This window comes from Maniola hyperantus, chromosome 24 (assembly GCF_902806685.2).
Source record: "Maniola hyperantus chromosome 24, iAphHyp1.2, whole genome shotgun sequence".
NCBI lineage: Eukaryota > Metazoa > Arthropoda > Insecta > Lepidoptera > Nymphalidae > Maniola > Maniola hyperantus.
The window spans coordinates 498,537-524,000 of record NC_048559.1 but is presented as its reverse complement, the minus strand read 5'-3'; the positions used below and the strand labels follow the sequence as shown (position 1 = coordinate 524,000).

The following is a 25,464-nucleotide window of genomic DNA, read 5'->3' as shown; positions in this document are numbered from 1 at the left end:
AGGCATAGACAACAAGTGTTAATCATAGACAATGACAAGTATCTCTTTAGAATGTCTAACACCATAATATCATGTTGTGATATATACGCTGATATGCACCTCTGTATATCAGTTTACAGCACACGTCACCATCATAAAGATGAAGACACATAAGCGTGTTGTAGCGTGTTGTAAATGATGCGACAGTCGACATCGAAATCATAGATGAAGGTCCGACCGAGACCTCAATATGGTTATGGTTATATGATTATGTTGTACACAAACTCTAAACTAAATTAAATTAATAGTTTGATAGTGCTATCCTTTTAAGCGGGAAGCATTATAAAAGGGATAGTAATAGATTAAGTTCTATCATTTTAGTTTAAATCAGGAATTGTGCCAATGAAGCTAATTCCGTTGTACACAATCACTAAACTAAACTAAAATAGCTCGTCTAAATCTATTGCTATCCCTTTCATAACGTTGCTTGCGGAAAAGGATAGAACTAAATTTAGACCAGTTAATTTAGTTTAGTTTAGAGATTGTGTACAAGAGAATCGGCGCCAATCTCGGCTTAAATTTAAGTCTCAGTGTCTTCGAAAAATTCGACAAAATCTAGGACTGCACAGCACTCGAAGATAGTGGAATTTTAATAGATGGCGTCATCCAATGGCGCGTGCTCATATTGTGGTGTTGAAAGAAAAGACGTTAATCTTAAAATATTTTTCTTAAATTCTGCCAGTTTAAAAAATCATCTAAACCTAATCCTGTCCTAATTTGTTATTAGCTTACTTCGGTACTGATCAAACGGTACCGAGATGACAAGTATTTTTTTTGTCAATCCACAACACACGACAACACGATGATGTGTCTTCGTCTTTATACACCCATAAAATCGAGTCGAAAGTTTAGCTTTCTCAACTCGGGCTGTACGCGGTGGGCCTTAACAAAACGACTCGAATCCCGCCTTTTATTATATAATATCAAAATCGTACAAAAATTAAGAAACCCACCATTTTTAAATACCTATGAAATTATAAACTTGGTTTTTAGGGCGATTGGACCTTGTAAATTTTTTAAACAAGATTAATATCCCCCTTTTCCCCTCCAACTAAGCGGGTACGACTATAGTCAGTAGTCCCACAGGTGGGATCCAAAACTACTTTGAAAAAAAATGGAATGTATTTAAGCTTTATTGAGCATTTTAAGCTTAAACGGCACTATAATTTTTACAATGATAAAAACGCCCTGTCTCTTTCTAGAATCCAACAAAATATACACCTGTCTCTCTCACACCCACGTCCCAATCGCCCCCAAACCATCTCAACCAGATTGGCAAACATCTGCCAAATACAAATATCATTGGAGCAAATTATCTTGGTTAACGAACGCGCGGTTGTTTTGGAAGTTGGGTTGGAAATTGTTGTTTAGTGGTGTTTGCCAATTCATTGGCGGCAAACCAGTTGGCGTTGGTTTGTGTGCTGGACTGTTTGGACTTGATTTGAGCTGATTTATCGAGGGTGCAGGCCCCGCTTTAGGGGATCTCGGGGCTAGAAGATTGTCAACATTTATGTTTATAGCTCCAGAGGTGTCAGCCCACGTTGCGCCCAATTTCGTGGAAGGTTTCGCCTGATTGTTGTTGGTTGTTTGTTGGGTTTGTTGCGTTTGTTGTTGGGTCGACATCGGCTGGAGGAGGCCTACTGGTGTCGGTTGGAGACCTGTTATTTTGGGATAAAAGAAATAAACAAGAAAATCCTACATAATTATTTATCGAAGCAACGGTCCCAACTACAAGGCACAATGCACACCGGTAGAATGGAGTGGAGCGTCTTTGTTGATAACAACTCAAAAAAAGCTTTATTTATTTGTAGTTTGTTTTCAGTTCACTAATTTTAACAGTATAACAAAGTATAATATTATAGTTTCCCTTACAGCGTGCCTTGCGTGTCGCACCCGCACGCCTCGCAGTCTGCTTGGCACCGCGTCACAAACAGAGGCTTATTGAAAAATTACCCCGGATGAGTTCGAAACTTGTCGGGCATACTCCGACAAACACATGAGTTTAGTCATCATAATATTATATTTTAATATATACTAATAAACTACACTGAGCTACATTTAAGTTGTTATCAAAAAAACTTGGCTTCACTCCACTCTGTGGGTATGCGTCGACCCTAAAACCTTTGCAAAATGAAAAAGATTTCTATACGGATTCTTCATGTAATACATGTGACATAATTAATATGGGTTGAAGAAATAAATAAATAAATTTAAAGCCAAGAAACTTTATTCTCATATCGCCTCACGGTGGGTACAAACAGGCAAAATTGTAAACCTTATTAACATTTAAAATTACTATTTACTTATAAACTAAACTAAAAGAGAATAAATGCTTAAAAACTATAACCTCGTCCTTACTGGGAATCCAAATAAGTCCCGCAAATTGTTAATACGTGTGGCCGCCATTTTAGTGACGTCAGCATTAGACTGAAGTTTCGAGCTAATGGTATATTTATTTCGGCTGATGTCAAATGACATAATTTCGATGTTAATGAGACATGGTTCCGGCGCAATAGCAATTCGCGGGACTTATACTATACTCTACCCATGGAGGAAGTTAGTTACTGTATCCGTAGAGGACAAAGACGAAAACTCAGTGGGCGTAAACCATTTTGAGTGACCAACCAATTCACACATGAAACTTTGTTTTCTGTATGTTATCAAAAACATTCGGAATTCAATTCGAAAACATAGTTTCGTTTTTGATTGGTTGGTGACTCAAAATGGTTAACGGCCGCTGAGTTTTTGTGTACTCATACATATAGTATGATTGTGAATGTTATTACAATTTATCATTGGCAAATCTAATAAAATAAAATAGTACGCGACAGATCGAATGGCATCGGCTGGGGGGGGGGGCCCGCCCCGCACTAACTCGGTGCGGGCGAGCGCGAGTGACGTGCGGGTGTGTGGGGCGACCCCCGCCTCATACCGCATTGCCATCTCGACCTGTCGCGTACTATTAGGCTAATTTTATTTCCGGAAAATGAACTAGTTTCTACGGGATTTTTAAAAACCTAAATCCACGCAGACGGAGTCGCGGACATAATCTAGTTTAAAATAATCGATCAGTTCGGACGAAGCTCTACGAGGCTTGAAATCGCATAGAAAAACACCTAAAGCATAAAGGTCTTATAGTTACGACAAAAATTAGTAATTTTTTAAAAAAATTATTCTATGCTCCTTAAAATATTATGGCAGTGGTCCGACCGCCAGCGACAAAACGACTAACTATCGGCGATTTTCTCTTTCAAGAAACGCACAATAAATGTACATTCCGTGTATACGAAAGAGAAGGCATATATCAAAAGTTGCTCTCTGACTGTTCACACTGCCGGCGACGACTCGCTTTACTAGTGTTGTCGCTGAGCGACGAGCCTTTAAAAATAAACTCGCTCAGCGATATTCGTTCAGCGATGCTCGCTCGCTTGAACACGTGTAACGCGAGCGCAGGTTTGCACAGGACTGAGCGACCGCGGGTGAACGGCACGAGTAATCGCTCGTCGCACTTGCACACTCGCTCATAGCCCGGCGACAAAACTATCGAAACTACACACTCGCTTCCCGCTGATCGCCAACTCGTTTAAGTTTCCAGTTCTACTCGTTTCTCGTTCATCGTCGGCGGTCGGACAACTGCCTTAACTTATATTTTTGCGTCTGGTTTCAACAATAAATCTATCTTTATTCTGTCGACAAGTTAATTAGAAATGCTGTTACTTGTCAAAAAGATTAAATAACGCGTAAAATGTCCTCGTCCGCGTAAAAACTCCTCACGCGCCATTTTAACTTTATGTATCAAATTTCATGTCTGTCTTTTATACAAGACTGTCATCAAAAAGTAGTCTGTCATTTTAGTCCTTACTAGCTTATGCTCGCGACTTCGTCCGCGTGGACTACACAATTTTCAAACCCCTATTTCACCCTCTTAGGGGTTGAATTTTCAAAAATCCTTTCTTAGCGGATGCCTACGTCATAATAGCTACCTGCATGCCAAATTTTAGCCCTATCCGTCCAGTAGTTTGAGCTGTACGTTGATAGATCAGTCAGTCAGTCAGTCAGTCAATCAGTCAGTCACCTTTTCCTTTTATATATTTAGATTTCAAAGGTGAACCGCTGCTCGATTGCGGTATAATGACAGCTACAATGTCACCTGATTGGTTGACGCTCGCTCACTATTGACTACAATGAACTGTTGCAACAAGAATCGCACAAATTTAACCAATCACAACAATTAAGATTGTAATAATGATTGATGCAGGTTTTACGAAATCGACCTACCGTACTTTTGATATGACAGTTGGGTCAACTGTTAAAATGGCGCGTGAGGAGTCATTTTGTACGGACTATACTATTTTGGTAGTGTCTAACCTGCCACAAGTGGTCGTTTATGCTGCCGTTAATTACTCAGCACCCTTACTCTAAAAAATTACTATCGTAACTAGTGTTTATAAATGTTTTAATCCTCCAAAGAAGTTTGAATCAAATGCAAAACTTCGCCAGCAAAAATCGCCGCTTCGGACTTAGCTCCGCCAAATCGATTAGTCAAATCGACATTCGTCAATAAATCGACTAGCCAAGACGACAGCTCCATAATAGTATCATAGAACTCGCCTTTCAACATCGATTCCGGTAAAACCAAAACGATCGCTGCAATAATCGATATAACACACATTTGGACTTTCGGGTCTGGAGAAAATCGTATGTATAACACCATTTGGATAATTTCTCGACAGTAGACGTGACTTTTTGGACAATTTTTCGATGCCATCATAACCGTGCCGACGGCTGCTAAATATCTTAACAGCAACAAATTATCGATATCCTGTTTCATATTGTGATGACTTAAAGTCAACTGTCGGTATCCGAAACCACTGATTAACGGGTAGAAAAAGTGGTCGGAGACTGCAGCGAATTTGTTTTTCTTGGCTTTGGAAAACGGATGAGGTTGTTTCGAATGGAAATATTTAGTTTTCTTCAACAATCGTTGCCTCAAAACTTCTTCCTTACTTGTTTCTTTGTCGGTGCTGGTTGTTGGCTCGACTGGTTCTGTTTCTTCTTTCTTTTTCCTATCAGCGATTCTTTCGACAGCCTCCGTGAAAACGTCGAGCATAAATACTTTCGTTGCGATCGAATATCTGCCAATATCAGCGTGTATTTCTTTGCACAAATGTTCCGCACATACTGCCGGTTGGGCGCACACTATTGCCACGGCCGTATTCAATTTAATCTTGTAGAATTTATCGACATGGAACTTTTCGTCCAAATGTACGAAAACGTCTAAAAGTTCGATAGCCAGTTTTTTATCTTCGTTCTTAAGTTGTTTAGCGACCAATTCTTCAGCAGTTGCGAGAGCGGTTTCGAATGATTCCTGATCTTTAGCTTCATTTATAATTTCTAATAGATCTCTTAAATAATTAGGTTTCTTCTTAGCCGTTAGTGGCAAATCATTGCTCATGTCGTAAGGTTGCAAATCATCATCTGAGTCTAATTCCTCTGCAATTTGCTTTTTTCCTAAAGCATCTAGTTTGGCTGAGATAATAGTTTTAACTATTTCTTTAGTTTGCTCCGGCCCTTTCACCGCGCAAGTTACTATTGTATTTTGAACAGGTTTCTCTACACTCCCGGATATTACATCGGCGATTTCATCCAAGATTTCTTTTACGTTTATTATCCTCACATTTACTTTCGGCTTTTTTAACTTATCGTCTATGAGACATTTTTGAGTGACTTTTTTCAAAGTTTCGTATATCTCCATACAAGCTGGGCCTAGTTCATCGAAACTAAAGTTCAAACCATCTACTGCTTTTTTATCTGCGTCATCAACTTCTATAAGCATTTTAAGTAGAATTTCTACGGTAGCCATTCCTACAGCTCTAAACTCTTGAGATATAACGTCTAAATGTTTTGACATGCCTTTCAACAGGATTTTTTTTACTTCATTCAAATCCCAAGAACTTTTGCGTTGCCGCCAAATAACTACACGATATTTAACCGCGAGTACAAGTAGAATAGACGTGTGCATATGATGATCAATATTCGCTACGTTATTCAAATGGACATCTGCCCAGGTTTTGGTTAACCTCAAAACTAATTCTGTCAAAATCTCGAGCGAATTTTTACAGGTCGATACGTAATAGATCAAATTCTCCGGTATCGTAGTATCTCTGAAGTTTTTTGGGTGTACGTAAAACGGTATCCTAAAAGTCAGTATTTCGTGCCAATCTTTGTTAGAATCGATATTGTTTCCGAGTAAATATCGAATACATTGCTCTCGATTTCTATAATTGATCGGGCTTCTTTTGAGTAAAACGAGCGATATCTTATCGATCGCTTGTCGATTTAATCGATTCAACAACGTCTGAATTAACTTTCGTCTTACAAATTTGCATGGATCGGCATTATTGTTATCAGTCCATGCAATTAGGATGTCTACCAATTTATAAATGGCTTTTGAATCGCTCAAACTATAATTCGTAATAAATTTAGACACTAAAAGTGATAAGTATGTCAGATCAAATTGTGTGCCTTGACTAAAACTACTTTCGGACATGAAATCTATACATCTTACTATGTGAAAAATTAGAACAAAAGAATAGTTTTCATATGAAAATTCTTTCGGAGTTGTCGTTTTTAGTCTATTTGCTATCCTTTCGGGTAAAGTTGCCAGTATTTGAATATAATTCTCCCACTCAGCTTGAATTTCTATTTTTTTGTTTTCGTCGCATATGTTGGTACTGCAATCAAGTATAGACGCTAGAATCGCATCACTTTTGGCATATTTAATTGTTATATGTGCCAATGCTTCCAGAACAACATTATTACGATCTTCCTTCAAAAATCCACATAAATTCGTCAATATTTCATTACTTATATCGAACCCTTCTTCTATAGTAAACAAGTATGTTACTTCATCTTTGAAAGAGGGCCAGTGTGGTAGCAAAATTCTGACGACGGACCCTAATAATTCCGAATATAGATCAATTATTTCTGTTTTGAATATTTTGGGGTCGTTTTTTAGAACTTTTTGGACCGTCAAAGGGCCGGGCAGGTAGCTTTTGATATTATCGAAGCAACTCAGGACGTTCAGCACGTCGTTTTCGGATTTGATTCGATCGATAGCGCGTAGCATGTCTACAAAGTTCCGTATATTTAGCTGGAGGTGTTCTTCAGTTGTTTGTTTGTGTGTGCGCGGCAGTTGCACGACATCTCCTGAAAATAAAGAATTCCTGAATGTGCCCAAAGGTAAATATGATCAAACACCAAGTTGTTTTACAGACTATACTTAATTTTAATTTACACTTATAATAATGCGATCCGAGTTTACAAATTAATTAAAATTCACGGTGAGGCGATCTGAGTATAATATAAAATAATTACATATTTACAATATAATCCTTGTCTAATTGTCACATGTATTTCATATTAAAAATTATTTTTAGCTTTACAATTTAGTAAAACGTTTTTGCTTTGCTTTGCAATCGCTTTATTTCCGGCCTAGACTGTAATATACTATTTCATCATACTTATTCGAGAAACGAAAATTGGCATTAGTAGTTTGAGCTTTCTCTCTTCTGATTGGTCCGCGTTCTTGCTTTATGTGTGTTTTTTTTTCTTATATGTAGGTAGTGATGAAAAATAGTATGTCAATAATCAGGACCAAAATATTTTGTTCTCCGGCAGAATATATTTAACCTCCTCGCTACGCTCGGGATTATGCCTTAGAAACCTTCGCTTTGCTTTGAATTCAATTATAATAACTATTAATTCATTCATTATTTCAATCTTCAATATTGGCCTAAGAACAACTAAACCTACCTATACAGGGTGTAATTAAAACGCTAGGAAAAACTTAGCGCTAATTATTATACTACCTAAACACAATCCAATCCAATAACCATCAGCCTTATACTTGTAGTTTTAGTGATTAAATATTTTTCAATCCCGCAATGTATAGCGCGCAAAACTCGGGTCAACGCCCCGCCTAAGACGCGGCATTGACTCCGAGTGGCCTATTTACGCAATGTTCGTTGACCTCTAGCGTTAGTCAGATGTTTTATTTGCATTATATCGTGAACTTTTACATAATTATAGGATTTTTTGTATTTTTTCGCGTTTTTAGGGTTCCGTACCTCAAAAGGAAAAACGGAACCCTTTTAGGATCACTTTGTTGTCTGTCTGTCTGTCAAGAAACCTACAGGGTAAATTGTGGTCATGAACAAAATATTGCTATTTTCAACTTTCAAAGTAAGATTACTAATTACTATACCAACTACCAAGTGGGGTATTATATGAAGCTTTACTTGTAAATTCTAAAAAAGATTTTTATTTATTTATAGGCATAATATTTTAATAGTTTCGTGTAATTACTAACACCAATATGATCCTTGTTGGTCGAAATAAAAACATTTTTTTATTTTTATAATAGTTTTTGATTTTGTACGCAAAATGTCGCTAAAATACGATTGTAGTACGAAACCCTCAGTGCGCGAGTCTGACTCGCACTTGGCCGGTTATTTTTGTGGTATCATATCAGTAATCATCAGTACTGTCACCTGTCTTCGTTTTTGCCAGCGTTCTCGTTACACCCTGTATATATGTAGTTCTGTGGTTACTAACCCGTAGGTTGCAGGGTAGGTGCCAGGCTGGTTGCGGTGAATTGCCCCGAGAGGGAGTCCAGGTCGAATCCCATCGAGCTTGGTGGTGCGGTGGGCGGGGGGCTGAGCTCGCTCAACAGGTCCAGGTTCGATGCCGGGGCGGCTGGAAATTTGAAATCAGTTTTTTTTTAATGCAGATACAAGTTAGCCCTTGACTGCAGTCTCACCTGATGGTAAGTGATGATGCAGTCTAAGATGATAGCGGGCTAACCTGGAAGGGATATGGCAGTTTTTATTAAACCCGTACCCCTTTGGTTTCTACACGGCATCGTACCGGAACGCTAAATCGCTTGACGGCACGGCTCTGCCGGTAGGGTGGTAACTAGCCACGGCCGAAGCCTCCCACCAGACCAGACCAGAAATTTAGAAATTATAAAATTCCAAACACCTGCCAGGAATCGAACCCGGGACCTCCCACTAATAAGACCACAGCGCTCACGACTGCGACAGGGAGGTCGTCAAAAATTTGTCAGTTTTGAAGTAATATAATTATTTGCGCAACCGCCGAGTTTCTTGCTGGTTCTTCTCGGTACGAAAGGCATTCCGAACCAGTGGTAGATGCATCCGACGATTCGAAAGCACTTGTGAAAGTTTACTTGAATAAAAAAGATTTATTATTATTATTATTATTTGTCTTCCCAATTCTTCTGTACTAGATGATGCCCAGTGGCGTGCACAGTGTTTGAAGCCAGGGTAGGCATTAGTTAGGTAGAAACCTGTTTACTGACAGGTCATAATGAAAAATATGCATTGAGCTATTACAACTGGGGTAAGCAGTGCATTTATGCCTCTATGACCTGCCCGCCACTGATGATGCCCGCGACTTCATTCGCGTGGATTTAGATTTTTAAAGATCCCGACGGAACCTGTGATTTTCCGGGATGACAAGTGTAGCCTATGTGTTAATTCAGGGTATAAACTATAACCTGCTTTTTTTTTTTTTTTTTCCCAGAAAAAAATATTCCGAATTTCAGGTGAAGTATAGGTATTTTTATTAAAAACTAGCTGACCTGCCCCGGCTTCGCTCGGGTGGAGTTTAGAAAATTGAGGGGGAGGTTGAATTAAATTTTTCTCTCTGTAAGAACCATCCTCGTACTTCAAGGAATATCATGAAAAAAGAATTAGCGAAATCGGTTCAGCTGTTCTCGAGCTTTGCGATCAGCAACACATTTAACGATTCATTTTTATATTATTTTATTTTATTTATTAGGAACACACACAATACATTAATTTAACACAAACTACGACACTTATAGACAAACACAGGCTGACAAATGTATCTATAAAATGTGTACACAGCATTTGCAAAATATCTAGACAAATAAAAAGAACTTAACTAACTACTTAACTAAACAATTATATTATAGATTTTTCTTATCAAGTGCGAGTCTGATTCGCGTACAAATGGTTCCGTACCATCGTACAGGAAATAACTGTTTCTAGTTATTAATTTTTTTTTTGTGTTGTAACCACAAATTCACGGATTCGGATTTTTTCCTTTACTTGTGCTGTAAGACCTACCTACCTACCAAATTTTATGATTCTAGGTCAACGGGAAGTACCCTATAGGTTTTTTTTTTGACAGACACGACGGAAAGATAGACAAACACACGGAAAAATAACAAAGTGATCCTATAAGGGTTCCGTACCTCAAAAGGAAAAACGGAACCCTTATAGGATCACTTTGCTGTCTGTCTGTCTGTCGGTGTGTCAAGAAACCTACAGGGTACTTCCCGTTAACCTACATAGAATCATGAAATTTGGCAGGTAGGAGGGTCTTATAACTGGCTTTAGGGGAAAAATCTGAAAACCGTGAATTTGTGGTCACATCACACAAAAAATTTAAATTGTGGTCATAAACTAATAATTAGTATTTTCAATTTTCAAAGTAGGATTACTATACCATGTGGGGTATCATATGAAAGGGCTTTGCTTATACATTCTAAAACAGATTTTTATTTATTTTTAGGCATAATAGTTTTTGTTTTATCGTGGCAAAATGTCTATAAAATACGATTGAAATGAAATGAAATGAAATGAAATGAAATGAAAATGAAATGAAAATCTTTTTTATTCGTATAAACTTTTACAAGTGCTTACGAATAGTCGGATGCATCTACCACTGGTTCGGAATGCCTTTCCTGCCGAGAAGAACCAGCAAGAAACTCGGCGGTTGCTCTTTTCAAATATTTGATATAGGTACAAAATTATGCCATGTATAAAATAGTATTTGCAGTCTTGTGCGTTGCTGGAACGAGCTGTACGATTGAAGTACGGAACCCTTAGTGCGCGAGTCTGACTCGCACTTGGCCGGTTTTTTTTCCTTTTGAGGTACAGAACCCTAAAAATTATAAGAAAAAGTAACCTGCTAGTGAGGCGATTGAAGCGTTGTTGTTATCAAACGCGCTGAAATCCGCGAAGCTGCCCACGGGCGCCTCCTGGGGTGCTCCAAACGCGTTAGTGAAGTCCCCGAACTCAGGCTCGGGCTTCGGTTCGCCGGCTCTGAAAAACAATGATACATTGGCCCCGATTCACTAGTCTCTCTCTAAACTAAATTTAGAGTATCTGCATCCTTTTCTTTTTACTAATGCTAAAAAAGGAACGGAACATGACTTTCACATTTAAAGACTCTAAATTTTAGTGAACAATACAAATTTAAACAGTAGGTTCGCGAGTGCGTGCTAAAATCACGGATTTACCATCTAAAAATTAAATTTAGAAATGTCAAACTGCTTCTGTCCTTTTCATATTACAATAGTAAGAAGAGGGTGCGAATACTTTAAAATTAGGTTGTGCTTAGAATCGGTGCCATTGTTATCTTCGACTAGCTGATGCCTGAAACTTCGTGTGTGGATTTAAAAAATGAAAAACAGCTTGTAAAATAACACAGTGTAGTGTGTATCAGAGTTTATTAAATAAATTTTTTTAAATGAAAAATCTCGAATTTAAAAGAGTTAATTAATTATAAAAGTTAATGTAACATAATTATTTAAAATAATTAATTAGAAATGAAATGTTAATCGTTTTTAAAAAAAATCTGGGAAAATTTGTGGCTGAAAAACCCTTACATAATGCGTAAAAATGACTCCTCACGCGCCATTTTAACTCTATGAGCCAACTGTACATTGCGACTCCCCGTCTTACAGTTCTATAAGTTCTTAAGTAATGGGTTGCCTGGAAGAGATCACTTTAGTGATAAGGTCACCCTTTGTTTTTTAAGTGTATCCTGTATTCTTACTCTCTGTAAATCTAAAATTATAAAAAATAAAAAGTAACAATAAAGTTGTTTTAAATTAAATTAAATTAAAATTTGTATGTGCCAAAGTTAAATATAATTATATCTACCTGATCGGGATAAGTAGGAATTATTTATAATTTTTTTTTGTGTGAAAACTTCAGTGGCTTAATGAAATTTCTAGATTAAGTTTAAAACTATGTAATATGTTTAGCTGTTTGTTTTCTAAAATAAATAATAAAAAAAAAAAAATCGTACTATTGACATGAAATTTGACAGGAAAAGTTAAAATGGCGTGTATGAAGTCATTTTTTAGGCATACCTGGGATCAAAGTCATCTTCCAGCAATGCGCCGCCAGTTGTGTTTCCGCTGGTGTTGGTGTTCCCAGCGCTGGGCGTGGGGCTGGGCGCGGGGCACGTCTTGAACAGGTCGTCCAACAGCTCCTGGGACTTATTGGTGGGGGGTGCGGTGACGGGGGTGGACGTGGGGGTGGAGGGCGCCACTTTGCCGTACGACGCGGCTGCACCTGGAAACACATCACGCAGATTCAAGAATAAGTCAGAAGCATACCCGGCTGTGTTTGTTGTGGGCTCTTCTCAGACCTGGGCGCGTTTGGAACCCTCGCAGTTTTAAGGTCGCGTAAAAATTATCACCCCTATATCATAGTCTTACAGATGCAACAACCGACTATCAAAAAGTGTAATTTATTTATTACCTATTTTGAATAAACTTTTATGACTTTGACATACTTTACTGAATTTTCGTTCTCAAAAATCACGTGTGAACAGGGTATTTTACCTTTTCAACCGACTTCAAAAAAAAGGAGGATGTTCTCAACTCAACTGTTTTTTTTTTTTAAAGTGTCTTAATTTGATCCGGAACTACAAAAAAATTCACAATATTCGATCGATAAGTGATATAAACATGAATTATTTCCCCGAGAAAACGCTAGCCGCCATTTTGTTTAGCTTCATGAGCTGTCATGACGTCACACGGATTGATAAACGACGGCATTTTGTTAGTCAGCGTACACCTCAAACTACTGGACGGATCGGGCTGGAATTTGGCATGCAGATAGCTATAATGACGTAGGCATCCGCTAAGAAAGGATTTTTGAAAATTCAACCCCTAAGGGGGTGAAATAGGGATTTGAAATTTGTATAGTCCACGCGGACAAAGTCGTGGGCATAAGCTTTTTTTTTTTTTTTTTTTTTTTTTTTCCTTATTGTTGAGTGCCAATTAGCTAGCTACTCAATTATATTACGATCTAGCCTCATGTATGACTAATAAGTAATTTTATTTTAACCTAAACTTATAAATTATCTTATATACTAAGAAATTGTCCACTGACGCATCTTAGTCTTTCTTGATTTGAGATATGACACTTTGTTCACGTGTACTTTCAGCACTTACACTATGTACACTATCACTAATCACTATACACTAACTCAAAAGGTTTGGTCCTTTTTAGTCTTCTCACTGTCTCCGTTACGTCAAGCAGCTGGATTGCTTCAACGTTGAGGTGGTGGTGAAGCTTATAGTCGTGGGCTTTGGCAGATTTGGTGATAACTTTATCACCAAATCTGCCAACGTGGTGTTTGGGCATAAGCTAGTGTTAAATAATATAAGTCCCGCAAATTGCTAGTGCGCGTAGTCGCCGCCATTTTGGTGACGTCAGCACTAAACTGAAGTTTCGAGCTGATAGTATATTTTATTTCGGCTGACGTCAAAATGACGTCATTTCGATGCTAATGAAACATGGTTCCAGCGCAATAGCAATTTGCGGGACTTACAAAGTGTCATGTGTGACCAAATACAGGTGTTTAGATATGGCTGGTATAAAGTTACCTAGGTTTACAGAAACACTACAGTCTTACCCACAGAGCAGAAACAAAGAGGAGTTGGCCTAAGCAACTGTGCACTGTGATTTTCAACTAGGTCCTGACGTCATCACTGTGGGCGGGGCCTTAGTTAGTATGCTGTCTGCGTTCGTCAGGTTCACATATATTGAGACTCGTATTATCGGTGTGTTTTCGCGTTTTTAAGAACAAAAGGATGAAGTGTTGTGTTTTATCGTGTCAAAGTTATTCAGACAGACGTTCTGATGCTATGAATGGTATCACATTTCATTTGTAAGTAATTTATACGTAATTATTAAAATAGTTCTAGAAAATGACATCTAGTGTGAGATAGCTGAACTATGTAGTGACATCAATATATCGATGTTAGGTCGCTAAGCGAGTAGTTTTGCTACTAACCCGCAGATGGAAAATTGAGAAGTGGGCGGCGTTCCACAACCCCTCACCCCGCAAAATGTCACTCGATATTTCATAGGGAAATCTTAATACAACATCTCCTCTTTGTTTCTGCTCTATGGTCTTACCCAAGTCTATCTTCTTGATGGGCGTGGCGGGCTTGTTCCGCGCGGGACTGCGAAGGCTGATGTTCAACGTCTTGCCGTCTCTGTCTAGCCGCGGCCTCTCACTGCGAGGCGGACTCTCTGCTATCACCTCTGCATCGCGGTATACGTTTTCTCTGGAAAAAGTTTATAAGTTCTCTGGAAAATGCATTTAAATTTTGCATTTGAAATGTCGCCGCGAAAACGCTACCCACCATCTGTTTAGGTTCATGAGCTGTCATGACGTCACACAGATTAGTAAGCAACGGTGTTTTCTTAGTGAAACACATTACAATTTCAATCCATGTGACGTCACAGTCGGAATTAACATGGCGGCTACGGTATCATGCGTTTTGATTATTTGTAGAACAGATGAAAAAAGTGAAATCTTAAAAATGAATTATAAAATTAATTATATGATTTTGTACTTTGAAATTAACATTTTTCGATTGCTTATTGCTAATAATGTGGCTAATTCCACTGTACACAATCTCTAAACTAAACTAAAATGGCACGTCTGAATCTATTGCTATCCCATTCATAATGTTGCTTGCGGAAAAGGATAGCACTAGATTTAGACCTGTTAATTTAGTTTAGTTTAGAGATTGTGTACAAGAGAATCGGCCCCACTATCTTGTTTATAAATTTTTAGATTTTTACTTGCTTGATATAAAATATCGTATTAAGTAGCTTACTGGTACTCATAATAAGAAAAAAGTGTTACTCTTGCTACTAAAGCTGTGATAGCCTAGTACAGCTGTGATAGCCTAGTGGTTAGGACGTCCGCCTTCTAATCGGAGGTCGGGGGTTCGATCCCGGGCACGCACCTCTAACTTAATATCACTTGCTTTAACAGTGAAGGAAAACATCGTGAGGAAACCTGCATGCCTGAGAGTTCTCCATAATGTTCTGAAAGGTGTGTGAAGTCTACCAATCCGCACACGGCCAGCGTGGTAGACTGTGGCCAAAACCCCTCTCACTCTGAGAGGAGGCCTGTGCTCTGTAGTGAGCCGGTAATGGGTTGATCATGATGATGTTACTTTTGTGGTTTCCGGTGTCCGTAGTCGCCGTCGGAGTCCTCCCCCCTCTCGTACTCCTCCTCCTCGTTCCTCTCCTTGTTATCATCTGTATACACACAGACAATATCGTCTAAATATAATTATGTCGGAGATAATAGGCAGTAATCGGGACGCAGACGTTGTCTAGTGACGTTGAGGGAGGGAGGAGTCATTATGACACAATCTGGGTTACCATCCATCATGGTTATATCTCCATGATAGGCAAACTAGAAACAGAAATAAGCTAGCTACTCCTGCGCTCCGCCTCTGGAAGGTGCGAAAGTCATTTGTGGGAATGAGTGTAATATTTTATAATAAAATTCCACAAGCAATTTTAGACTTGCCTTTACACAAGTTTAAAAAATGTGTTAAAAAGTATGCTCCTAAAAAAAGCATATTATACAGTCGCAGACTATGTAAACGATAAAAAAGCTTGGATTTGACTCGCTCCAGAAATGCACGGGGCTGCAATGGCTTGTATAGTACGGTATAATAACATTGTAAATTGAAAAATTAAAAAGAGCAACCGCCGAGTTTCTTGCTAGTTCTTCTCGGTAGGAACGGCATTCCGAACCAGTGGTAAATTAAACCTGACTATTCATAAGCACTTTTAAAAAGTTTACATGAATAAAAAAAAACATTCTATTCTATTCTATTCTATTCTATTCTATTACCATGGAGACGTAAGAAAAACAATATGGTTTGAACATGGTAGGAGAAAAGACTTGTGTGCTTGTGTAGAATCGTATCTCGCGTTCCTATTTAGCCCACATAATAACCCTGTAGATAAACGCCCAATAGAAGGAAATAAGACGATCCTAGAGCTCTCTGCCGACATAAATATAAAAGGAAAATCTGACTGACTGATCTATCAACGCACACACAGCCTCAATAGCTCAACGGGTAACGGAGCGGACTAAAAACCGAAAGGTTGACGGTTCAAACCCCGCCGGTTGCACTATTGTCGTACCTACTCCTAGCACAAGCTTGACGCTTAGTTGGAGAGGAAAGGGGAATATTAGTCATTTAACTTTTAAAAAAAAACAACTACTCACCCCAACCGGTACTCCTGTCGCTGTACTCCCCCCACCCCCCTCCGCCGCCTCCCCCACCCCCCGCCATAACTCCCATCCCCCCCATTCCGCCGCGAGTACCCATCACTACAGCCTCTGACGACATCCCTGTCAACAAAATAATAATATACTATCATAATGAAGTTAATATTATTACGAGTACGTTACATTGAATTGGGAATTGAATTGAATTTAAAAAACCGGCCAAGTGCGAGTCAGTCTCGCGCAACGAGGGTTCCGTACTACAGTCGTATTTTTTCGACATTTTACACGATAATTCAAAAACTATGATGCATAAAAATAAATAAAAATCTGTTTTAGAATGTACAGGTGAAGACCTTTCATATGATACCCCACTTGATATAGTTATCTTACTTCGAAAGTTGAAAATAGCAATATTTGTTCATGAACACATTTTAATTTTTTTCTTGTGCTGTAACCACAAATTAACGGTTTTTAGATTTTTCCCCTCATGTCTGATATAAGACCCACCTTCCTGCTAAATTTCATGCATCTAGGTCAATGGGAAGTACCCTATAGGTTTCTTGAGAGACAGACAACAAAGTAATCCTATAAGGGTTCCGTTTTTCCTTTTGAGGTACGGAACCCTAGGCGCAACCCGCACCAAGCGACATCAAGCTGCAGAGAAATCCCTACAAGAGACCTATATGATTGTGGCGGTTGCCACAGTAGAAGCTAGATGGCGCTGTTCAATCGATAACATTACATGACGTAGTCCCGAACAAATGTACCGCCGACAGTACTCGCACTAACGAAGTTTTCTGCAATCTGGACTATAATATTAAGAAGTTTCAAGACACAACCGTCGGCCCAGCTGGCGCTACCGAGCACAACCAACCGCTCGGTGGGAGATCTTTCTTTGGTACGGTCGATCCTGCACACCGCTCCCGTACATGATGATGGTTTGGAGCTACAAACTCACCGATATATTTGTCTTTGTTCTTCTTGGCCTTCTTCCTCTCTTCTCGGAGCCTCTCATCGTCCTGGATGAAGTCGATCAGCTCGCGGACCTTGTGTCTCACGTTTATACCCTACAATTATTATAATATTAATATTTAAAAAAAAATACAAAAAATAAAAACCGACTTCGATATCTGCGCGAATCGCCTATAAGTACTTACTTCATATTTTATTGAGACTCCATAATGGCACCCTCATTGGCACCGGCCCCAAAAAATATTATTATAGAACTATATTAACTCTTGTAATATACATAATATATTCATTCAGCGGATGTTCTGACGATTGGTCGACGATGGTAAATTAAAACTACCTGACTATTCATAAGCACTTTTAAAAAGTTTACATGAATAAAAAAACATTCTATTCTATTCTATTGGAAATTGTTTGTGCTTAATGCTTACTAGCGCCCGTGGACGGTCGCATGGTCAGAATGGCCGTGTAGGAGTGTCGACGTTAAAAGAGTTCTTACTCTCATGGATTTTAATAAAAGGAACGTTTTATGAAAAAGGCTAGCTTTAAGTTTTATTGTAATATTTTCAATAAGATATTTAAAAAAATTAATAAATTAAATTATTTTTATTTTTAGTGTACAAACACGGTTAGGTATTAAAGTCAGGTTTCCTCACGATGTTTTCCTTCACCTCACGATGTTTTGAGAAATGGAACCCTACAAATAAATTTTACCAGAGATACAGTGTCTTTAAGACTAGTCAGGTTGTAGTTCTGAAGTTCGACTTATCAACTTACCTGATCTTTGCCCAGATCGTCAACAAAGGTGTAGTTCTCCAACGACCTCAAGTCGTAGATGTGTTCCCGCGCGGACGTCACCACGCGCTCCGAGCCGTTGCGGACCAGGTAGCTCAGTAGCAGGAGACACTGGAAATAAAAAATACAATATTTATCTTAAATATATAAAAGAAAAAAAAAAAGATTCCGACGAATTGAGAACCGAAAGTCGGTTGAAGTTGAAAGTTGAAGTCGGTTAAAAAGGCGACTGACTGATCTATCAACGCACAGCTCAAACTACTGGACGGAACTGCCGATGCGTTGCCAGCCTTTCAGGAATTTGTTGGTCCGCCCCTTGAATAATCCCATGTTGTAATCTAGTGGGAACAGCGCCGATGGGAGTTGATTCCACAGCAGTGCGTGGAGAGAAGGATCTGGCACAACCTTCGGGTGGTCGACTTGCACCAGACACCCAGGTGGTGAGGCTGAAATTTGAATTGAACTTTTTAACCCCAGGAGGGTTCCTGAGGTTAAAAAGCTCTTCAGAGCACTCCCCATTATAAAGGCGATAGAACACGCAAAGAGAGCTTACTTCTCTGCGGTGCTCCAGGCCAGTGGGGCAGTCCATTAGCTGGCCAACTGTCAAAGGACGCGCGGTCGCTCATTGAAATGTAATTATGGAACTGTTAAACTTAAGGTGACGCAGTACGATCGACCGTACCTGTTTGCTTTTCACTTGACATTGTATGAGAAAGGTGAGAGGCACGATGATTTTCACCGAAATCAAGGGTTTAGGAAAAGTATTTTTGAGAAAAAACTACTAGCTTTATGTCTACAAAGTATAGTTATTTCAACTAATGAATAAATAAAGTATGTCTAATGTTAAATTCCTTTACAATTTTCATACCCCTAATCTTATTTATTAACGCCCAAAGTTGTCATAAATTTTGTCTTAAAATAGGAATCTTTTGAGGCTCGTAACTTTAAAACATATTTTTTTTTTAATGTTTCATATATCAATAAACCTAGATAATGACGAGATTAATCGATATAATACTTAGTTTTGAGCATACAATATCAAATAATGTAGTAATTACCCTCCAACGTTTGTATGAAGAAAGCACCGAACTGAGCCCACTTAAGGGAGTGACATAGTCAGCTTTGATCTGCCTTTGATTAAACCCCTAAAAACAAAAAGATAGGCTGGCCCCCACGCCTTGTCGGACGTCGCCTCGCGCACCTCTGTGCAGTCGCCACAGCACAGCACGAGCTCGTCACCTTGTACGTGCGCCTCCAGTGCGCGCGGTTGTCGTGCAGCATGCGCCGCCACAGCATGGACATGACCTCGGGGAAATGCTCGTACGTGAAGGTGGCCAGCGCCAGCTCCTGCATCTGCTGCCCCGTGGGCCCCCACGCCTCGTCGGACGTCGCCTCGCGCACCTTGCCCTCCACCTCTGTGTAGTTCATCACCACGTTGGTCCTGAGGACAACAGGGCCCGGTTTAGGAGTTATGAGAGCATACGTCAATCGCCGCAGCGCACCCTGTGGGTTCGGAACCCTAGAAATACCCGTCTCTACCTATTAAACTGTTAGAGCAGTTACGTACTGCATTGCATCCGAAGCGAATCGTATCTAGTGCATAAACTACCATACATTCTATGATGGATGCAGTGCGTAACCGCTCTTAATTTACCGTGAGGAAAGCCGGGATTCTACTATACAAAATCCATTTTAGTTGTACATATTTTTTACTAGGTATGTCACGGAAATAAAAAATTGTATAATCCTTTCAAGTTTCAAACTTAGTAAAAGGTATTTAGTTTTTACGTCGCAACCTAGATGTCGCTATAACGGAAAAATTCAAGCTATCGTTGTGCTTTCTCTGTTAGTATACTTCCATTCTGTACCTAACACAAGTTGACTATGAGAGTGAGACCCTATGGGGTCCCGGGTTCGATTCCTAGTATTTTTGAAGTGAAATTGTACTGTTGTAAGTACAATTCCTGTATATACCGCTGTCCCTAGTTTAAACATAAATTATGTAGTAAATTAAAATAAGCTTTGAAAGCCTAGTGGTTAGGACGTCCGCCTTCTAATCGGAGGTCGAGGGTTCGATCCCGGGCACGCGCCACGCACCTCTAACTTTTCAGAGTTATGTGCGTTTTAAGTAATTAAAATATCACTTGCTTTAACGGTGAAGGAATACATCGTGAGGAAACCTACATGCCTGAGAGTTCTCCATAATGTTCTCAAAGGTGTGTGAAATCTACCAATCCGTACATGGCCAGCGTGGTAGACTATGGCCAAACCCTTCTCACTCTGAGAGGAGGCCTGTGCTCTGCAGTGAGCCGGCGATGGGTTGATCATGATCATGATCAAGTTTAAATATGAAATTACAAAATACAATTTCCATAATGATAGGTATTGGTCCAAGACCCTATTTTCCAGATAAAAAGTAGGTTAAAATGTAGATAAAATTTAACTATATTATTCATGCACTAATTCCGTCGATCCGTTGCGGCGGCGTGACAAACTAATAAACCAACAAACAAACACACTTTCGCATTTATAATACTAGATGATGCCCGCGACTTCGTCTGCGTGGATTTAGGTGTTTAAAAATCCCGTGGGAACTCATTAATTTTCCGGAATAAAAAGTAGCCTATGTCCTTCCCCGAGATGTAAGCTATTTCAGTACAAAATTTCATCAAAATCGGCCAAACTGTTTTGCCGTGAAAAGCTAGCAGACATATAGACAGACAGACACACTTTCGCATTAATAATATTAGTATGGATGGGTAGTGAATAGTGATATTAATTAAAGTAGGTACCATATTGCAAAAAAAGTGATGCAATTGGTATTTATGTAAAAGGCGACCAAGGCTGAGGAGGTATTGTGTAACGATAAAGCGCACAAAATACATCGAAAACATACGCTTATAGCATGTGACCTTGTTGTGATATCGTAGGTATATATTGATTGTGTTGGTAAATCAACATTGACTCAAGTTACTATATGGATGGTTAACGCCACCTATCAGCGGCTCCATCGCGGTAGAATGACAGTTACAATGTCACGATCGCAATCACTTCTGATTGGTAGAGGCTCGCTCACTATTGGCTACAATTCATTGTTGCAACAAAAATACCATAAATTCAGCCAATCACAACAATTGCAGTTGTAATAATGATGATTGATGCAGGTTTTACGAAATCGACCTGCAGAAATCGCCCAATAAGTGACATAATTGTATACTCAATACACTGATCGCGTAGGTAAAGCAACGTTGAAGCAAATCAGTAACTGGATGGGTTACCAAACTTTTTATGACATGATCATCATCAACCAATAGACGTCCACAGCTGGACATAGGTCTCTTGTAGGGACTTCCACATGCTGCAGATTTTTATTTTGATATTTGGACATCTTAAAATATCATAAGTGATTTGTTAAATAAACCTAGGTATAATCCGCGACAGGTTGAGATAGCAATCGGGGTATGACACGGGGGGACGCCCCGCACGTCACCAGCGCTCGCCCGCACTGGGTTAGCGCGGGTGCCATGCGGGTGTGCGGGGCGTTCCTTCCCTGATTGCCATCTCGACCTGTCGCATACTATACATGAGGTTAGTATAGAAAACTGTTTTTAGATTAGACAATAAAACACCTTACAAGTTACAAGTGATAAGTGTTATCACCAAAATACTATTATCATTTATCAGTGGGTAATGTGACTGTCACAATATGTCACTAATCTATAGACAAATTAATTTTGTTATTGTTCATATAAAATGAGTTCTCACGCGCCATTTTAACTCTGTGTCAACTGTCATATACAAGGATTGGTTCACATAAAAATATACATATAAAAGGAAAAGGTGACTGACTGATATATCAACACACAGCATTAGACTGAAATTTGGCAAGCTGATAGCTATTATGACCTAGGCATCCGCTAAGAAAGGATTTTTGAAAATTCAACCCCTAAGGGGGTGAAATAGGGGTTTGAAATTTGTGTAGTCCCATGGACGAAGTCGCGTGCATAATCCAGTTTGAAATAATGACACACAAAGTTAAAATGGCGCGTGGGAACTCATTTTGTACGCATTATATTACCTTGCTGTTAGCTCATATCTACAGATTTCTTACAAAGAGCATGTGCTAGTATTTAATCAAAAGAGGTCAATTTGTTATCCTAAGATTCTAAATCTCTAATATATTTGCTATAAGATGCCTAGACTAGATTTTTACGAGCTCCCTGGGGCAGTTGTTAGTGCTGTAGTATTGAGTGGGTCGTGGGCTCGATTCCCGGCAGGGGAAAAATAGATATTTTCTTAATTGTCTCTGGTCTGGTTGCAGCTCAGCCAGCAAAGCAGTGTCGCTAAGCAATTTACCGTTCTGGTACGATGCCATTAGGGGTATGGTATGTAACTGCAGTACACTCCTTCCAAGTTCCCGCTGCCACCTTAGACTATGTCATCAACTCATCACTCACCACTAGGTGAGATTGCAGTCTTGTAATCAAGTAAAAAAAACAGTTTTCTTATTAATAGATAATGTGCCCTGTATTTAATTAAAAGAGCTCTGCTTGATTATTGTACAGCAATTTTATATCATACCCATATTGCTTACTAGCTGACTCGCCCCGGTTTAGCTCAGGTGGAATTTAGAAAATCGCCGTGATGGGGGTAGAATTTTCAAAAACCCTGAAATAAGTACCTATAAATTTTTTTTCTTTTGTAATCGAAAACCCAAATATCAATTTTGATGGATATGAAATGAAAATAACTTGAAAAATGACGGATTTTCATACAAACTTTCATCCCCTATTTAACCCCCTTGGGAGTAGGATTTTCGAAAATCGTGAAATATGTATTTTTTATCTAAACCGAAAGCCTGAATACCAATTTTCATCTATGTAACTTTAAAAATGACGAACTTTCATACAAACTTCCATACCCTATTTATCCCCCTTAGGGATGGAATTATGAAAAATCCTTTCATAGTGGATACTTACTCTTTACAAACAACAGATCCTCCAAATTTCATGTCTCTAGGAGCAGCGGTTTAGGCTGTGCGTTGATATATAAGTCAGGACTTTGAATTTTATATATACAGATAAGCTAGTGTTTATGGTAGTCAGGCCATTGTTCAGAGTGCCGTCCATGAATTTACAAACTATTGAAAGTCAGTTTACATACATCTTGTTTGAAACTCGCAACAACTAACTTTAACTACAATGTTTAAAGTTTGTTCAATTTAGGCACTTCATCGTCAAAACTCAAAAATCAAATATTTATTTCCGAACTAGCTGATGCCCGCGACTTCAGCCGCGCGGATTAAGGTTTTTAAAACCCCGGGGAACTCTTTGATTTTCCGGGGTAAAAAGTAGCCTATGTCACTCTCCAGGTCCTTAACTATATGCATGCAAAAAATTACGCCGAACCGTTGCTCCGTTGCGACGTGATTGAAGGACAAACCAAAAAACCAACAAACAAACACCCTTTCGCATTTATAATAAGGGTACTGATTCAAGCCCCATAAACTACCACTATACAAAAAAATCACATCATTTTATTACTACAGTCCAAGACCCTATTGAAATAAAAAACAAGGCTTTAGGGTCATTCTTACCCTCCCACAATCTGCACCCTACCCCACAACTATCAGTCAAGACCTACAATTTATTTTATAATCTTTATATATATAAAAGGAAAAGGTGACTGACTGACTGATCTATCAACGCACAGCTCAAACTACTGGATGGATCAGGCTGAAATTTGGCATGCAGATAGCTATTATGACGTAGGCATCCGCTAAGAAAGGATTTTTGAAAATTCAACTCCTAAGGTGGTGAAATAGGGATTTGAAATTTTGTAGTCCACGCGGACAAAGTCGCAAGCATAAGCTAGTCTAAACTAAATGGACAGATTTGAATACAGTAATACTAGATGAATTTATTAATTTTTCAACATAGTTGTGAAGCTGAAGTGGCAATGGGCAGGGCACATAGTTTTTCAAACCGATAGACCCAAGTTTTGCGACCTAACACTGACAAGCTGAGTGTTGGAAGACCCACTACGTGAACAACACTATCAAACAAGTTTCAGAGAGCCGCTGGATTCAGGTGGCACATAACTGTGTTGTGTGGAAGTCCTTAAAAGAGACCCATGTCCACCAGTGGACATATATAATTTAATCTCTAAAACACACAAGAAGTACCTACATATTATGTTGAAGAAGTTTTACATGGTCTGATGGCCATCAAAATCATTAATCAGTTTAATTTTAAGTTTTATACTTATAAAAGTCATCATAAAATTTAAATCATTAAAGCAGCACACGTTTAAAATTCTAGTTATTTATCAATAAGACATTAGACGTCGTTAAACACCTGTGTAAATTGTTCTAATTTGAGACCTGGTAATAATATTAAGTGGCATTTTAATACCTACATTTTCTAATTAACAGTCAAGACTTTAACGTTAAAAGTTAGACCTGCTCAAATCTCATCTCTTATCTTAATCCTTAACTAATTGCATTGGTTAAATTGATAAGGAAATATTATGTATTTCGAAAACACCTAGCTTTCAAAGAATTTTAGAGACAAGATTTTGATAAAGTATTTTTCGAAACAACAAAGTGTTTAAAGCAGTTTATTAGATAAAACGTCTAGATATTCGTACACACAAGTTAATGAATCTATAAATAACTAGTTATAAAGCGAATGATGGTAATAATTTACATAAAATCGTCTAAAATATTGTCATTACTTACACCTTATCCGCCAACTCCCGGACCTTCCACATACTTATAAATCGATCCATTTCACTGCACTGTTGTTGTGTATTATTATAAAAAAACTAAATCACAGTAATTTCACGTAAAATAACATAAATTTTTATATAAAAACTCGAGATGATGATTTGGCTGACATTCTCGCAAAATGGCGAGTTATAAAGTGTTGCTACTTGCTACTTGCTATTACAACAAAAAAAGAGATATTTTTTTAAACGAAAAACGAGTTATAATAATTTATCCAATCGTGTAAGTTTAACCTAACTTCTATTAATAACGTGAGGTTAATTAATTATTTAACTTTCCGTCATTGCCGTCTCATAATAAAAAGAAACATTTTTAATTTATGAATTATACAAATTATACACTGCATTATTGACTGGTAACTTTAATTTTTTTTCTTACGAATACTACTTACCAGTTCTGGTCCGGATTATAGTCTTTTTAGGCTTTGAGCTTCACTCACGCTTTAAAGGTATGTAGTAATATAGTAGATA

The 25,464-nt window shown here is 38.6% G+C and overlaps 1 protein-coding gene across 2 annotated transcripts; it reads right to left on the bottom strand.

Moving 5' to 3' along the window:
* Positions 1–1,251: 1,251 nt before the first annotated feature.
* Positions 1,252–25,151, bottom strand: lqfR (clathrin interactor lqfR). 2 transcript variants are annotated; one of them, XM_034981280.2, is made up of 11 exons: positions 24,947–25,146; positions 19,447–19,648; positions 18,190–18,318; positions 17,402–17,510; positions 16,441–16,566; positions 15,368–15,452; positions 14,313–14,464; positions 12,251–12,455; positions 11,059–11,195; positions 8,656–8,796; positions 1,252–1,697 (listed from the first exon to the last, which is right to left on the bottom strand). In XM_034981280.2, the coding sequence occupies exons 1-11, from the start codon at positions 24,994–24,996 to the stop codon at positions 1,339–1,341; spliced, it is 1,695 nt and encodes a 564-aa protein (XP_034837171.1). In that variant the 5' UTR covers positions 24,997–25,146; the 3' UTR covers positions 1,252–1,338. The 2 variants fall into 2 exon arrangements, with proteins under 2 accessions (XP_034837171.1, XP_069362920.1); XM_069506819.1 differs by lacking the exon at positions 1,252–1,697 and adding an exon at positions 3,091–7,248 and having other exon boundaries at positions 24,947–25,151.
* Positions 25,152–25,464: the final 313 nt, after the last annotated feature.